General features: G+C 40.3%; 1 protein-coding gene across 1 annotated transcript in view; it reads left to right on the top strand.

Annotated features, from left to right (window-relative positions):
* CPLANE1 (ciliogenesis and planar polarity effector complex subunit 1) overlaps positions 1 to 9,073 on the top strand; it is a 147,668-nt gene extending 138,595 nt beyond the window's left edge. The window contains exons 47-49 of the mRNA XM_058430104.1: positions 1,298 to 1,387; positions 7,876 to 8,054; positions 8,565 to 9,073. Of these exons, the coding sequence (XP_058286087.1) occupies positions 1,298 to 1,387; positions 7,876 to 8,054; positions 8,565 to 8,741 (446 nt within the window). The 3' untranslated portion in view covers positions 8,742 to 9,073. The remainder of the gene's footprint in view (positions 1 to 1,297; positions 1,388 to 7,875; positions 8,055 to 8,564) is intronic.
* Positions 9,074 to 18,548: the final 9,475 nt, after the last annotated feature.

The raw sequence follows: 18,548 nt of genomic DNA, 5'->3' as shown, positions 1-18,548 counted from the left end.
CACCATGCTCAACTAATTTTTGTATTTTTTAGTAGAGACAGGGTTTCACCATGTTGGCCAGGCTGGTCACAAACTCCTGGCCTCAAGTGATCCGGCAGCTTTGGCCTCCCAGAGTTATGGGATTATAGGCGTGAGCCACCGTGCCTGGTGGTGTGAGACACCTTAGCCTCTTGTAATAGCTGGGACTACAGGTGTGCACCACCACACCTGGGTAATTTTTAAATTTTTTCGTAGAGACGGAGTCTTGCCATGTTGCCCAGGCTGTTTCAAACTCCTGGGCTCAAGCAATCTTCCCACATTGGCCTCCCAAAGTGCAAGAATTACAGGCGTAAGCCACCATGCCTGACCAGGAGTAGTTTGTGTTATTGTTGCTTGTTTTATGTTTAGTTCTGTCAACTACAATACAAAGATTATATGATTAGTAACTGAGAGGCATCTTAGGCATAAAGAAGAAAAAGTCAGCCAGGCATGGTGGCTCACGCCTGTAATCCCAGCACTTTGGGAGGCTGAGGGCGGATCATGAGGTCAGATGATCGAGACCATCCTGGCCAACATGGTGAAACCCCGTCTCTACTAAAAATACAAAAACGTAGCCGGGCGTGGTGGCATGCGCCTGTAGTCCCAGCTGCTCGGGAGGCTGAGGCAGGGGAATCACTTGACCCTGGGAGGTGGAGGTTGCAGTGAGCGGAGATCGTGCCACTGTACTCCAGCCTGGTGACAGAGCAAGATTCCATCTCAAAAAAAAAAGAAATAAAAGTCTAAGTTTTAAAATCCTCTAAACTTAGATTTATATCCCAGCTCTGCTGCTGATTTTTGCCCTCAGATAAGTTATTTGAAACCTCCCTTATAGAGTTGTTGAGGATTATACTAATAAGAGATATTGCATAACATGGAAGTAAATGGTTGTTATTAATTTTTGAGTTTAAGAAACTAATCATTCTGTTGATAAAATTTAACTTGGCGTTTTGTGTAGGTGTTTACTGCTAAGAGGCTTATTATGTCCCTAGCTTTTCCAGTTGCCAGAGATGTCAAAACACATTTGCCATTTGAAAAAATAGTATGGCTGTGCTTGAAGGATACCAGGTGTCAAAGCAAAGTGTTCCCTTTCTTTGTCTGCACTTATGTTTTGCCGCCTTGGTTCAAACCAGCCACCGTTTATTGGGCCCCTACTGTGAATAGGGCTTGGTGAGCAGATTCAAAGCTGATCAGGAGAAGGTGTCTGTCTTCAAATAACTCACAATATATATAAAATCATGGATGTCTATGGAAGGTTAATAACGTTTGTCTCTCTGTACAGGAACTGCCACTTTCACCATACAGAAAAAAGCTGGTGGAGCCAAAGCAGCAGTAAGAAAGGCTATGCAGTCTCCAGTTACCTTCCGAAAAGGTAAGGGATAAAGAAGATAAAGTTTTTAGACTTAAGACTAAATTTTCTTTTTTTTTTTTTTGAGACAAAGTCTCACTCTGTTGCCCAGGCTGGAGTGCAATGGTGCAATGTCGGCCCACTGTAACCTCCACTCCCGGGTTCAAGTGATTCTCCTGCCTCAGCCTCCCCAGTAGCTGGGATTACAGGTGCCCACCACCACGCCTGGTTAATTTTTGTATTTTTTGTAGAGATGGGGTTTTGCCATGTTGGCCAGGCTGGCCTTGAACTCCTGACCTCAGGTGATCTGCCCATCTTGGCCTCCCAAAGTCCTGTGATTACAGGTGTGAGCCACTGTGCCTGGCCCTTAATACTAAATTTTAAAGAATTATAAATCACTCCATTTCAAATATAGATTTCAGAATGAAGGGTGTGGCTCTGTGCTGCAGTGGTTCAGAGAAGACGTTTTGGAGTAGCTTTATGGAATCAAGTTAACCACTTAGTCTGTAACCTTATGCAAATTTCTAACCCATTTATGTATCCTTAATTTTCTCACCTGGAAAATACAGATTATAATAGTGAGGATATATGTAACAACCTTGGTAGGTAAACAGGGTAACTATTATCCATATCTTACTATGAGAACAGACTTAGAGAGTTAAATGACCTGTTCAGATCTCCTTAAAACAATAACAATAGTAGCTAACAGGTATAGAGCACTTACTGTATGCCAGGCATTGTGTTCACACCTCATGTGCATTATCTCACTTGATCCTCACATTAAATCCAACAAAATCTGTGCAGTTATCCCCATTGAAAGAAAAGAACTAAATTTGGTAGGGATAATGATTTTTCAAAAACCCACTAATTTGGCTGGGCGCAGTGGCTCACGCCTATAATCCTAGCACTTTGGGAGGCTGTGGTGGGTGGATCACGAGGTCAAGAAATCGAGACCATCCTGGCCAACATGGTGAAACCCCATCTCTACTAAAAATACAAAAATTAGCTGGGCGTGATAGCACGCGCCTGTAGTCCCAGCTACTCAGGAGGCTGAGGCAGGAGAATCGCTTGAACTCAGCAGATGGAGGTTGCAGTGAGCCGAGATTGCACCACTGCACTCCAGCCTGGCGACAGAGTGAGATTCTGTCTCAAAACAAAACAAAACAAAACAAATAAACCCCACTAGTTTATATGTACTGTGAAAAATGATGAGAAATATGACATAATTAGCCTAGGCTTGATATTATGCCTCTTTTTCTACTGCTAACTCATTACTTTGCAGATCTGTCATTCAGTTTACCCCATCTCTTTTTACCTATGTCTAATCCATTATTTAACTCATTTATCAACTTTTTAATGTCTATAGCAGTATTTTCTAGAAGATCTATTGGGTACTTTTTCTACTCTTTTCCCGACATATGCGTTAAAACCCAAGCTTCTGGTCATTTGGATCACTTTGAATCCTTGAAGCATCATTTCCTGTGCTTGTGTATTAGTCTGTTCTCATGCTGCTAATACATACCCGAAACTGGGTATTTAAAAGGAAAGAGGTTTAATGGACTCACAATCTCACATGGCTGTGGAGGCCTCACAATCATGGTAAAAGGCAAAGGAGAAGCAAAAGCAAGTCTTACATGGTGGCAGGCAAGAGAGCGTATTCAGGGGAACTCCCCTTTAGAAAACCATCAGATCTCATGAGAACTCACTATCACAAGAACAGCAGCATGAAGGTAACTGTCCCCATGATTCAATTACCTCCCACCTGGTCCCTCCCACAGCACGTGGGAATTATGGGAGCTACAATTCAAGATGAGATTTGGCTGGGAACACAGCCAAACCATACCAGCTTCTAAATCCCATGCTAGCTTTTCTCTCTTTCAGAGTCTTTCCTTTTTACCCATTATGAATTGTTTTCTAGTCTAGAGTACTCAATAGCTTTTTATTCTTCTCAAAGCAAATATCTAGCAATGTCTAGTTCAACAGATAACATGCTCCCCAAATACAATGTTACCTCTAAAAACAGTTGAAATTACGTGTACCATTATATTGTTTTGTTTTTGAAAGTCCCGGAGATCCAGGGTTTTGTGTTCTTGAAGTCGTTATAATCTAACATGAGGCCTTGCCCATAGAAAGCTGTAGGTATTTATTTCATTGTTCAATGGTAACCCTGCCTCTGAAAGTTAGAAATGTGTATGACTCCAAGTTTCTAGCTTAAGTGCTTAGCTAGACTGTGACCCACAAATTGACACAAGTAGAGCAAGAAAAGAAGCAGGATTTTCTTTGGGAATGGTGGAGGTAATAGGTTTAGTTTTATCATCCAGTTTCAGATTTCTCAGACTAGACTCTGTAGACACGGTTTGGTGTTATGTTATAAAGAAACTGAATGTCAGTGTCCACCGTCCTAGAGAAAGAGTACTTCCTTTCTGAGGGAAGCCAGTGTACTTGGCAGCCTGGTTTCTGCTGTGGGGTGTCTTCTTGATCTATAACTTACCTTTCACTTTAGAAAGCTTTCACTGTCCAGTGGGGCAGGTACACTTTACCTTGAAAAGACTTATGCATGCTCAGTTTCACAGAACTTTTCTCATTATATTTATCTCAAATTGGATATCCCAGATAAACCCTAGAAAAATGCATTATGATCTGAAAGGAAGGAAATTACAAAGCCATCTCTAGGTAAAGCAAGGTGAGAGAAACCCAGTGATAGCCTCTCAAGGTTTTTAATACCCCATAGGTGAAGATTTATCCTAAAATGCAAGACTCTTAACTTTAATTTTAGCAGAGTAGGTGGTGGTTTGATTTTGTCATTCTTTCTAGATGGCAATAATTATGTTCATTTGGACAAAACGAGTGTCGATGTCTAGATACCAAATTAATTGTAGCCAAGATGAGTTTGGGATTAGTTGATGTTTGTAGCCTTTGCTGATCTCTAGTCATATCGCGAATATCGTGAAGGAGTAACTTCAGCACCCCACCTCCACTTGTTGCCATATACTTTGAAGTGGAAGCCTACTCTTGTGGTTATGTTGCTTAACCACTCATTGGTTTCTCTTTCAGTCTCACTTTTTCTGTTTCAACGGCTGTTTTCTTTTTTACCACAGTGTTTGTTCACATATGCATTCCTGTCATCTGCTCGTAGATTTTTTTCCTTTATACGGTTTTTCAAAATTTGTTCCTTATTAATATTTACTGAAATAATTATTTTAACATGGAACTTTCAGTGACATTTCAAAATACTCTGATGTCTTTAAGTAGCAGAAAAAATGTCGAACCTTTTCAACTAGAGCATAGCTCTCACATTGGATATTACAGTGGCAAGTGCTACCAAATGATGTTAGCTTTGTTTCTTTTTCAGACTCTTGGGGCTAGTCAAAAGAAAAATCCCCAAGCTGTCTGTACCACTGCACCCTTCCCTTTGGCACTAATCCAGGAAGAAGCTTTTGGAAAGCTGCCACTTTGGAGATCCAAATTAATAGATCTATTCATATTTTACTTATAGATATGAAGATGATCTTAAAGGGCCCTCTAAGTATTATTCTTCCTTCACCCTAAAGAATAGAAAGTTAAGCCGGGCACGGTGGCTCACGCCTGTATAATCCCAGCACTTTGGGAGGCCGAGGCGGGCGCATCATGAGGTCAGAAGATCAAGACCATCCTGGCTAACACGGTGAAACCCCGTCTCTACTAAAAATACAAAAAAAAAATTAGCTGGGCATGGTGGTGGGCGCCTGTAGTCCCAGCTACTCTGGAGGGTGAGGCAGGAGAATGGCGTGAACCTGGGAGGCGGAGCTTGCAGTGAGCCGAAATCATGCCACTGCACTCCAGCCTGGGTGACAGAGCGAGACTCTGTCTCAAAACAAAAAAAGAATAGAAAGTTAATACATTGGCTGAGCGTGGTGGCTCACGCCTGTAATCCCAGCACTTTGGGAGGCCAAGGCGGGCGGATCACGAGGTCAGGAGATCAAGACCATCCTGACTAACACGGTGAAAACCCATCTCTACTAAAAATACAAGAAATTAGCCGGGCGTGGTGGCGGGTGCCCGTAGTCCCAGCTACTCGGGAGGCTGAGGCAGGGGAATGGCGTGAACCCGGGAAGTGGAGCTTGCAGTGAGCAGACATTGTGCCACTGCACTCCAGCCTGGGCGACAGAGCGAGACTCCGTCTCAAAAAAAAAAAAAAAAGAAGTTAATACATTAGCCATGTTCTGGGGTGGATCATCTCCATCATCTTGGGCAAATTACATAACCTCTCTAAACCTCACTTTCCTCATTTGCAAAATGGAAATAATAATGGTTTCTCCATAGGACTGTCGGGAAGAGTATTCACACATTAACTGCCTATTGAGTTCCTACTACATACCAGGCACTGTTACTCATGAACAACACAGAAAGCAGCACATAAATAAGGGAGAATGAGGCTGGCTAGGTGGAACTACTCTAGCAAGGGTGGTTAAAGGTCTCTTTGAGAAGGTGAAACACTTCCTCTAGGTCTTAGTATGAAGCAAATTAAAAATTAAATAAAAATTTAGAAAAAGAGAAGGTGATGTTGGAGTGAAGATCTTGAATGATGAAAAGGAGATTGTTAGGTAAAGATAAGGCAAAACAGTTTCAGGCAGAAGTTCAAAGTTCTGGTAAGATTGTTATATAAAGATAAGGCAGAACAGAAAGTTCAGAGTCCTGGTACAGAAACAAAGTTGGTATGACAGAAAAGATGAGTGCGGAAAAGTGACAAGAGATATGGTGGGAGAGATGGGCTAGATACTGTAGGCTAAGGCAAGGAGTTTGGGTTTTACTTGAGATCCAGTGAGACTCCATTTTAGGGAATTAAGCAGAGAGATAATATAATTTATGTTTTAGAACATGTGGAAAAAAAGAACAGAAGACGGCATACAAGGATAGATTGCTTGGACTAGGTTTTAACAATGGAGATGGCAGGAAACTATTTGATTTGGGATGTATTTTGAAGATAGACAAAATTAGGACTTGCTGATGGATTGGATGTGGCATGTATAAGAAAGAAGGATGAGGCCAGGCACAGTGGCTCACTCCTGTAATCCCAGCACTTTGGGAGGCTGAGGCAGGCAGATCGCTTGAGGCCAGGAGTTCCAAACCAGCCTGGCCAACATGGTGAAACTCCATCTCTACTAAAAATACCAAAATTAGCTGGGCATGGTGGCGCATGCCTGTAATCCCAGCTACTTGGGAGGCTGAGGCAGGAGAATCGCTTGAATCTGGGAGGCAGAGGTTGCAGCAAACCGAAATTACACCACTGCACTCCAGCCTGGGGACAGAGTGAGATTCTATCTCAAAAAAAGAAAAAAAGATATACTACTGGATTTTAACCTGAGCATTTCCTGGGATAGGGCAGTTTAGGGGTAAAAAGTAACAGAGTGGTTTTGGACATGTTAAAGTTCAGATGTTTATTACACATCCAAGCAAAGATTTTAAGAAGGGGCAGTTAGCTTTATGAGACTGGAGGTACAGGTTTTAGAGAGTTGTCAGCATGTAGGTGATATTTAAAGCCATGGAACTAAATGAAGTTAGCTAGGGAGAGCAGAGGTGTGTTAGAAAATACAAAGACCAGGCATGAATGTCTGGTAAGTTCAAAGGACTGAATGTAAAAGTGCTTATTAGCCTATACTAAATGCCAAAGTGTGTGCTGTGATTATTTGGGGGGCTTTATTTTTTGGAGACATCTTCAGCTTCAAGTACATAAGGTTGGTAGAGTTACAAAAGACAAAGAGGGCCCAGACTTCAGCATTGTCATACCTCTTCTCCCCTCTTCAGGGAGCCACATGACTGCTTGTTTGGGATCTATATTTACTTCCCATCTTGCCCCATGTCTTGGGTGTTTCTTCATGAAATCACCTTGAAGGGTAGAACATGCTGTGATATTGGCTTTGGAACATTGTGTTAGGTGAGGTAGGCTCCTCTAGGGCTTTGTGCAGAGAAACGTTATTGGTTTGTGGGTTTACTAAGCTGCCTTTGGGCATTAGCTGGAATGAAAGTTTCTTTTCAACAAATACTGATATATGCAGTAAGAAGAAAGAGGGTCATAATGTATTGTCACCACAGTCACTGTGATGCCTTTGCCTCAAGGCAGATTGTAAGTATTAAGCCTGGGTGAAGATGCCCAAAACATTGCTTCTAAGAAGTTTTCACAAGACTTTCTGTAAAAGACAAGGAAGGCCCAGGTCTCAGAGTTCACCCAACTTTGGTGTCAAGACCTCTCCACCGTTCTGTTATATCTGTGGCCTCTCGTCCCTAGATTTTCTTGTCTTAGAGATTAATTACTAATAGTTTTCAAATCCAAAGAAGGCTGGAATTCAGTTTCCATCTCGTACACAGACAGGACAGGAATTGTTCAAACCCTAAAGTGAACCATTTCCAGACCTTGTGATTCAAATATTATTTAAAATGTGACTACCTTGGCTTTGATGATAAAAGTCACAATTAACAAATGAGTGAATGAATGAATCAATCCCAATGTGTGCTTTGTTCTTATCCCTTAAAAGGCTCTAATGCTACGTGTCGTAGTCTGCAGCATACAAAAAAACGTGGAAGTGCTGGGCTTGCACCTCAAACCAAGCAGGTGTGTGTAGAGTATGAAAGAGAGGAGACTGTGGTGAGTCCCTGGACGATACCTTCAGAAATCCATAAGATTCTTCATGAGAATCACAATTCCCTTCTACAAGTAAGCATTGTTCTAGATTTTGTTTGTCTAGTGATTGCTCTATGTTCTTCAGGTTTTTTGTTTGTTTGTTTGTTTTTTAGTTTGTTTTTTGTGGGATGTGGAAATACTGAAAAGTTGTTAGGTTAGTTTGAAATCGTGATGCAAAGCAACTTCCCTTTTGGCTTAGTACTCCAGCATTTGTCTTTCAGAATTCTCTGTGACTGTATTGTTTAATTAAAAAATGACCAAAATGTAAGAACATAAAATCGTACTACAGGTATCAACAATCATTCTGCCCTGTCTTCAGATCTGGTGCCAGCATCTCATTGTGTGAGATGATGTTCAGCTCTTGTCCTGGATGTGCTGGGCAATCACAGCCCTATTTAATCCTGGCACATTTCCTTCAGTCTTTTGATGGATGAGCAACTCTAGAATTTTTGGAAAGCTTAGTTCACGTTCCAGGTTTTTTTGTTTTTGTTTTTTTGTTTGTTTTTAGGGGCTAGGACCACAACTGTCTTTTCAATTTAATAGGACTTGTCTCCAACTGAAGAGGAAGAGCCAGAGCATCCTTTTGGGGTGGGCGGTGTGGACAGCGTGTCTGAGAGCACTGGCAGCATCCTCAGCAAGCTGGACTGGAATGCCATCGAAGACATGGTGGCCAGCGTGGAGGACCAGGACCTGTCTGTCCACTGGGCCCTGGACCTGTAAGACCTGGATATCATTCTGTTTCCATGCACAGGCCAACACCTCAGTAATGTGGTTCTGAAAGATTAACAGGTTTAAGGGACAGAAGCAATGAAAGAAGCAACGTGAATTTTTCATCTGCTGTCATATTATTACCTGGATTAGCCATTTCAAGAGGAAAAATAAACATTTCTCAGTAAATTTGCCTTTATGGGGAAAGGGTTGACTATTGATGTATTATATGTTTTTGTATTTGATGCATCATTAGGCATAATTTTTAAAATGATAAGTACCTTTCAAGCCAAGTTTGCATAACCTACTTTCAATAAAAACCCTCTATCTTGCCTCCTCCGTTATTACCCTCTGAGTTTTGAGAAACAACCATATATAGATGAATCTAATAGGAAAAAAAAATATCTTTTCATTGAGAAGAAAATCAGTCTCACCTAAGAACTCAATTATGAACCCTATTTTAAAACACCTATGCAGGGTTTAGCCTAGGAGTGAAAAGAAAAACCAACTACCTTTTACCAACCCTGAATTTCTAAATAAGCCAAGTTTCATGGAGGCCAGGAGATCTTCTGTCTTCTGCCCTGTAGCCTGAAGCCTTGGAGGAAGAAACAGGCATGGATGCTTTGGGCAGGAAAGTAAGGGAATATGACTCCAGCCTCTAGAAGGCTTATCTTAAATTTGTAAGAACCATGGTACAGAGACCTGGTTAGTTTTTGGTGTTGTGCTCCAACAATGTCATAGTGTTAAGAGATAATTTTTATGAGAATTGACTAAGAACCAGGATCCTTCAACTACTTCGTCAATGTTTGATATAATATCAAAGCAAACTATTATCTGAAAAAGCTATTAAATACCCCTCTTTTTCCAAATATCTACCTGTGTGAAGCCAGATTTTACAACATATTGCAGCCAGTTGAATGCAGAAGCAGGTATGGTAATTCAGCTGCCTTCTATTAAGCTAAACATTAAAGAGATTTGTAGAACTATAAAACAATGCCACTCTCCTTACCAAACTGTTTTAGAAAACAGCTTTATATGCTAACATTATTGTTGTCATTTAAAATTTTTTTAAATGTTTTCTGTTAGTTTCTTTTTTGTACATTCTATGGGTATTTTATTGATACATGATAGTTGTACATTTTTATGGGGTGCATGTGATATTTTGATATGTGCATACAATGTGTAGCAATCAAATCAGGGTAATTGGGATATTCATCACCTCAAACATTTATCATTTATTTGTGTTGGAAACATTCCAAACCTTTTCTTCTAGCTATTTATCCATTGTTGGATACTTATATCAATTCCATATCTTAGCTGTTGTGAATAGAGCTGCAATAAATGTGGGAGTGCAGATATCTCTTTGATATACTGATTTTCTTTCTTTTGGATATATACCCAGCTATGGGATTGCTAGATCATATGGTAGTTCTATTTTTAATTATTTGAGGAACCTCCATACTGTTCTCCATAGCTGCTATACTAATCTGCATTCCCACCAAGGGTGTATGAGCATTCCCCTTTATCTGTATGCCCACAAGCATTTATTTTCCATCTTTTCTATAATAGTCATTTTAACCGGGGTGCAATGATACCTCATTATGGTATTGACTTCCTTTTTTCTGATGATTAGTAATATCGAGCATTTTTTCATATACCTGTTGGCCATTCGTATGTCATCTTTTGAGAAATGTCCATTCAGATATTTTGTCCATTTTGTAGTAGGATTCTTTTTTGTTACTAAGTTGAGTTCTTTATATATTGCGGTTATTAATCCTTTGTTGGATGGGTAGCTTGCAAATATTTTCTCCCATTCTTTAGGTTGTCTTTTCACTTTGTTGATTGTTTTCTTTGCTGTGCAGAAGCTTTTCAGCCTGATGTAATTCTATTTGTCAATTTTTGCTTTCATTGCCTGTGCTTTTGAGGTTTTACTCAGAAAAAATCTCTGCCTAGACCAGTGTCCTGAAATGTTTCCCAAATGTTTTTTTCAAGTAGTTTCATAGTTTCACATCTCACATTTAAGTCTAATCTATTTTGGTTTTTATATATGATTTATACAGGTGTAGTTTCATTCTTCTGCAATGGACATCTAGTTTTCTTGGCAGCATTTATTGAAGAGGAGAGTATCTTTTCCCCATTGTATGTTCTTGATGCCTTTACCAAAAATGAGCTGGCTGTAAATGCATGGATTTATTGATAGTTTTTTGTTTTGTTTTTTGTTTTGTTTTTGTTTTTGTTTTTGTCTTTGTTTTGAGACAGGATCTCACTTTGTTCTCCAGGCTGGAATGCAGTGGTGTGATGTTGGCTCACTGCAGCCTTGACCTCCCAGGCTCAAGCGATCCTCCCACATCGACTACTCAAGTAGCTGGGACTATAGGTGCACACCACCATGCTTGGCTAATTTTTTGTAGTTTTCATAGAGACGGTGTTTCATGTTGCCCAGGCTCATCTCGAACTCCTGAGCTCCAGTGATCCTCCCGTCTTGGCCTCCCAAAATGCTTAGATTAGAGGGATGGGCCACTGCACCCAACCTATTGATAGCTTCTTTATTCTGTTCTATTGGTCTATGTGTTTTTATGCCAGTTCTGTGCTGTTTTTGTTTTATAACTGTGTAATAACACATGGAGAGATGGAATTTCACTTTCGTCGGCCAGGCTGGAGTGCAATGGCACAATCTCGGCTCACTGCAACCTCCGCTTCCCGGGTTTAAGTGATTCTTCTGCTTCAGCCTCCTGAGTAGCTGGGACTACAGGCGCCTGCCACCATGCTCATCTAATTTTTGTGGGTTTTTTTGTTTGTTTGTTTGTTTGTTTTTAAGTAGAGATGGGGTTTCACAATGTTGGCCAGGCTGGCCTTGAGCTCCTGACCTCAGGTGATCTGCCTGCCTTGGCCTCCCAAAGTGCTGGGATTACAGGCATGAGCCACCATGCCTGGCTGAATTATGGTGTATTATTATTATTATTTTTTAGACAGAGTCTCACTCTATCACCCAGGCTGGAGTGCAGTGGCGCAATCTTGGCTCACTACAACCTCTTCCTCCAAGGTTCAAGCAATTCTTGTGTCTCAGCCTCCTGAGTAGCTGGGACTCAAGGCGTGTGCCATCATGCCCGGCTACTTTTCTGTATTTTTAGTAGAGTTGGGGTTTCACCTTGTTGGCCAGGCTGGTCTCTTAACTCCTGACCTCAGGTGATCTGCCCACTTAGACCTCCCAAAGTGCTGGGATTACAGGCATAAGCCACCGCGCCTATCCTGGAGCATAGTTAGAACCCAATGCGAAGAATCTAAGAGCCATGATAAAACTACAGGAGCTGATAACCAGAATAACCAGTTTAGAGAGGAACAAAACTGACCTGATAGAGCTGAAAAACACAGCACAAGAAATTCACTGTGCAATCACAAGTTTCAATAACAGAATAGGCCAAGTGGAGAAAAGAATCTCAGAGCTTGAAGACTATCTCTCTGAAATAAAACAGGCAGACAAGAATAAAGAAAAGAGAATGAAAAGGAACTAACAAAACCTCCAAGAAATACGGGATTATGTAAAAAGACATTCTATGACTGATTGGGGTACCTGAAAGAGATCAGGAGAACAGAATCAAGTTGGAAAACATTCTTCAGGATATCATCCAGGATAACTTCCCCAACCTAGCAAGACAGGCCAAAATTCAAATTCAGGAAATCCAGAGAACCCCAGTAAGATACTTTACAAGAAAACCCCAAAACACACCATCATCACATTTGCCAAGATCAAAATGAAAAAGTGTTAAGGGCAGCCAGAGAGGCCAGGTCACCTAAAAAAAGTAAGCCCATCAGACTAACAGCATATCTCTCAGTGGAAACCCAACAAGCCAAAAGAGATTGGTGGCCAATATTCAACATTCTTAAAGAAAAGAATTACCAACCCAGAGTGTAATATCCGGCCAAACTAAGCTTCATAAATGAAAGAGAAATAAGCTCCTTTTCAGACAAGCAAATGCTGAGGGAATACATCTCCACCAAGCCTGCCTTGCAAGACCTCCTGAAGGAAGTACTAGATGTGGAAAGGAAAAACCATTACCAGCCACTACAAAAGCACACTGAAGTATACAGACGAGTGACATTATGAAGCAACCACATAAAACAAGTCTGCAAAATAACCAGTTAGCATCATGATGACAGGATCAGATTCACACATAACAGTATTAACCTTAAATGTAAATGGGCTTAATGCCACAGTTAAAAAGACATAAAATGGGAAGCTGGATAGAGTCAAGCCCCATCAGTATTCTGTCGTCAAGAGACACATCTCACATCCAAAGACACACATAGGCTCAAAATAAAGGGAAGGAGGAAAAATGGAAAACAGAAAAAAGCTGGGGTCACAATCCTGGTTTCTGACAAAACAGACTTTAAACCAACAAAGATAAAAAAAGAAGGCCATTACATAATGGTAAAGGGTTCAATTCAACAAGAGCTAACTATCCTAAATATATATACACCCAATATAGGAGCACTCAGATTCATAAAGCAAGTTCTTAGAGACTTTCAGAGAGACTTACATTCCCACACAGTAATAGTGGACACTTTAACACCCCACTGACGATATTAGATCATCAAGACAGAAAATTAACAAAGATATTCAGGACCTGAACTCAGCTCTGGACCAAGTTGACCTGATAGATGTCTATAGAACTCTCCATCCCAAAACAACAGAGTATACATTCTTCTCATCACATGGCACTCTAAAATTGATCACATAATTGGAAGTAAAACACCCCTCAGCAAATGCAAAAGAACTGAAATCAAACTGCTCAGACCACAGCACAATCAAGTTAGAACTCAAGATTAAGAAACTCACTCAAAACCACACTACGTGGAAATTGAACAACCTGCTCCTGAATGACTCGAGTAAATAATGAAATTAAGGCAGAAATTAAGAAGTTATTTGAAATTAATGAAAACAAAGAGACAATCTACCAGAATCTCTGGGACACAGGTAAAGCAGTGTTAATGGGGAAATTTATAGCACTAAATCCCCACAACTAAAAGATCTCAAATCAACAACTTAACATCACAACTAAACTAGAGGCCAGGCATGGTGGCTCATGCCTGTGATCCCAGCACTTTGGGAGGCCGAGGTGGGTGGAGTGCTTGAGCTCAGGAGTTTGAGACCAGCCTGGCTAACATGGTGAAATCCTGCCTCTACTAAAAATACAAAAATTAGCCGGTCATGGTGGTGCACGCCTGTAATCCCAGCTGCTTGAGAGGCTGAGGCAGGAGAATTGCTTGAACCTGGGAGATGGAGGGTGCAGTGAACCAAGATCACACCACTACACTCCAACTTTGGCAACAGAGCGAGACTCCATCTCAAAACAAAAACAAAAAACAAACAACAACAAAAAACTAGAGAACCAAGAGCAAACAAATCCCAAAGCTAGCAAGAGACAAGAAATAACCAAGATCAGAGCAGAACTGAAGGAAATAGAGACATGAAAAAACCCTTCAAAAAATTAATCCAGGAGTTTTATTTTTTGAAAAAATTAATTGACTGCTAGCTAGACAAAGAAGAAAAGAGAGATGGCCGGGCGCGGTGGCTCACGCTTGTAATCCCAGCACTTTGGGAGGCCAAGGTGGGTGGATCACGAGGTCAGGAGATCGAGACCATGGTGAAACCCCGTCTCTACTAAAAATACAAAAAATTAGCCGGGCATGGTGGTGGGCGCCTGTAGTCCCAGCTACTCGGAGAGGCTGAGGCAGGAGAATGGCGTGAACCCGGGAGGCGGAGCTTGCAGTGAGCCGAGATCGCGCCACTGCACTCCAGCCTGGGTGAAAGAGCGAGACTCCGTCTCAAAAAAAAAAAAAAAAAAAAAAAAGAAGATAAGAGAGAAGAACCAAACAGACACAATCAGAAATGATAAGGGTGTTATCACCACTGACCCCACAGAAATACAACCAACCATCAGAGAATACTATAAACACCTCTATGCACATAAACTAGAAAATCTAGAAGAAGTTGATACATTCCTGGACATATACACCCTCCCAAGACTGAACCAGGAAGAAATTGAATTCCTGAATAGATCATGAACAATTTCTGAAATTGAGTCACTTATAAATAGCCTACCAACCAAAATAAGTCCAGGACCAGACGGATTTATAGCTGAATTGTACCAGAGGTACAAAGAAGAGCTGGTACCATTTTTACTGGAACGATTTCAAGCAATTGAAAAGGAACGACTCCTCCCTCATTTTATAAGGCCAGCATCATCCTAATTCCAAAACCTGGCAGAGATATGACAAAAAAAGAAAACTTCAGGCCAATATCCCTGATGAACACTGATACAGAAATTCTCAATAACATTAATACTGGCAAACCAAATCCAGCAGCACATCAAAAAGCTTATCCACCATGGTCAAGTCGGCTTCCTCCCTGGGATGCATGGTTGATTCAACATATGCAAATCAATAAATGTAATTCATCACATAAACAGAATGAAAGACAAACCACATGATTATCTTGACACAGAAAAGGCCTTTGATAAAATTCAACATCCTTTATGTTAAAAACTCTCAATAAACTAGGTATTGAAGGAACATACCTCTAAATAATAAAAACCATATATGACAAACTCACAGCCAGTATCATACTGAATGGGCAAAAGCTGGAAGCATTTCCCTTGAAAACTGGCACAAGACAAAGATGACTTCTCACCACTCATATTCAACATAGTATTGGAAATTCTGGCCAGGGAAATCAGACAAGAGAAAGCATATTCAAATAGGAAGAGAGGAAGTTAAATTATCTTTGTTTGCAGGTGATGCAATCCTGTATCTAGAAAACCCTATTGTATCAGCCCAAAAGCTTCTTAAGCTGATAAGCAACTTGAGCAAAGTTTCAGGATACAAAATTAATGTGCAAAAATTGCTGGCATTCCTTTTCACCAACAACAGACAAGCAGACAACCAAATTATGAATGAACTCTGATTCTCAATTGCTACAAAGAGAATAAAATACCTAGGAATACAGCTAACAAGGATAATGACCTCTTCAAGATGAACCACAAAGCACTGCTCAAAGAAATCAGAGAGGACACAAACAAATGGAAAAACATTCCATGCTCATGGATAGGAGGAATCAATATCATGGAAGTAGCCATACTGCCCAAAGTAATTTATAGATTCAATGCTATTCCCCTTAAACTACCATTGGCATTCTTCACAGAATTAGAAGAAACTATTTTAAAATTCATATGGAACAACAAGAACAAAAAGCCCAAATAGCCAAGACAATTCTAAACAAAAAGAACAAAGCTGGAGGCATCATGCTACTTGACTTCAAAGTATACTACAAAGCTGCAGTAAGCAAAACAGCATGGTACTTGGACAGAAACAGACACATAGACCAATGGAACAGAATAGAGAACTCAAAAATAAGACCACATAGCTATAATCATCTGATCTTCGACAAACCTGACAAAAGCAAGCAAAGGGGAAAGGATTCCCTTTTTAATAAATGGTGCTAGGAGAACTGGCTAGTCATATGCAGAAAGTTGAAACTGGACCCCTTCCTTATACCTTATACAAAAATTAACTCAAGATGGATTAAAGATTTAAATATAAAACCCAAAACTATAAAAACCCTAGAAGAAAATCTAGGCAGTACCATTCAGAACATCAGCACTGGCAAAGATTTCACAATGAAAATGCTAAAGCAACAGCAACAAAAGCAAAAGTTGACGAATGGGATCTAAGTGAACTAAATAGCTTCTGCACAGCAAAAGAAACTATCATCAGAGTGAACAGACAACCTACAGAATGGGAGAAAAATTTTGTACTCTATCCATCTGACAAAGGTCTAATATCCAGAATCTACAAGAAACTTAAACAAATTTACAAGAAAAAAACCCCATTAAAAGCTGGGCAAATGACATGAACAGACGCTTCTCAAAAGGAGACACACATGCGGCCAAGCAAACATGTAAAAAAAGCTCAACATCACTGATCATCAGAGAAATGCAAATTAAAACCACAATGAGATAATTAAGATGTCAAGAAACAACAGGTGCTGGTGAGGTTGTGGAGAAAAAGGAATGCCTTTACACTGTTGGTGGAAGTGTAAACTTTTTTTTTGCTTTTATTTATTTTATTTTTTTATTTTTCCTTATTTTTATTATTATACTTTAGGTTTTAGGGTACATGTGCACAATGTGCAGGTTTGTTACATATGTATCCATGTGCCATGTTGTTTTGCCGCACCCATTAACTCGTCATTTAGCATTAGGTATATCTCCTAATGCTGTCCCTCCCCCTGCCCCCACCCCACAACAGTCCCTGGAGTGTGATGTTCCCCTTCCTGTGTCCATGAGTTCTCATTGTTCAATTCCCACCTATGAGTGAGAACATGTGGTGTTTGGTTTTTTGTCCTTGCGATAGTTTACTGAGAATGATGTTTTCCAGTTTCATCCGTGTCCCTACAAAGGACATGATCTCATCATTTTGTATGGCTGCATAGTATTCCATGGTGTATATGTGCCACATTTTCTTAATCCAGTCTATCGTTGTTGGACATTTGGGTTGGTTCCAAGTCTTTGCTATTGTGAATAGTGCCACAATAAACATACGTGTGCATGTGTCTTTATAGCAGCATGATTTATAGTCCTTTGGGTATATACCCAGTAATGGGATGGCTGGGTCAAATGGTATTTCTAGTTCTAGATCCCTGAGGAATCGCCACACTGACTTCCACAATGGTTGAACTAGTTTACAGTCCCACCAACAGTGTAAAAGTGTTCCTATTTCTCCACATCCTCTCCAGCACCTGTTGTTTCCTGACTTTTTAATGATGGCCATTCTAACTGGTGTGAGATGGTATCTCATTGGGGTTTTGATTTGCATTTCTCTGATGGCCAGTGATGATGAGCATTTTTTCATGTGTTTTTTGGCTGCATAAATGTCTTCTTTTGAGAAGTGTCTGTTCATGTCCTTTGCCCACTTTTTGATGGGGTTGTTTGTTTTTTTCTTGTAAATTTGTTCGAGTTCATTATAGATTCTGGATATTAGCCCTTTGTCAGATGAGTAGGTTGCAAAAATTTTCTCCCATTCTGTAGGTTGCCTGTTCACTCTGATGGTATTTTCTTTTGCTGTACAGAAGCTCTTTAGTTTAATTCGATCCCAATTGTCAATTTTGGCTTTTGTTGCCATTGCTTTTGGTGTTTTAGACATGAAGTCCTTGCCCACGCCTATGTCTTGAATGATATTGCCTAGGGTTTTTATGGTTTTAGGTCTAACATTTAAGTCTTTAATCCATCTTGAATTAATTTTTGTAAAAGGTGTAAGGAACGGATCCAGTTTCAGCTTTCTACATATGGCTAGCCAGTTTTCCCAGCACCATTTATTAAATAGGGAATCCTTTCCCCATTGCTTGTTTTCGTCAGGTTTCTCAAAGATCAGATAGTTGTAGATATGCAGCATTATTTCTGAGGGCTCTGTTTTGTTCCATTGACCTATGTCTCTGTTGTGGTACCAGTACCATGCTGTTTTGGTTACTGTAGCCTTGTAGTATAGTTTGAAGTCAGGTAGCGTGATGCCTCCAGCTTCGTTCTTTCGGCTTGGGATTGACTTGGCGATGTGGGCTCTTTTTTGGTTCCATATGCACTTTAAAGTAGTTTTTTCCAGTTCTGTGAAGAAAGTCATTGGTAGCTTGATGGGGATGGCATTGAATCTATAAATTACCTTGGGCAGTATGGCCATTTTCATGATATTGATTCTTCCTACCCATGAGCATGGAATGTTCTTCCATTTGTTTGTATCCTCTTTTATTTCATTGAGCAGTGGTTTGTA

Source organism: Hylobates moloch, unplaced genomic scaffold, assembly GCF_009828535.3.
Source record: "Hylobates moloch isolate HMO894 unplaced genomic scaffold, HMol_V3 SCAFFOLD_17, whole genome shotgun sequence".
NCBI lineage: Eukaryota > Metazoa > Chordata > Mammalia > Primates > Hylobatidae > Hylobates > Hylobates moloch.
Note: the sequence above shows the minus strand (reverse complement) of the source record. Positions and strands in the feature narration are given on the sequence as shown.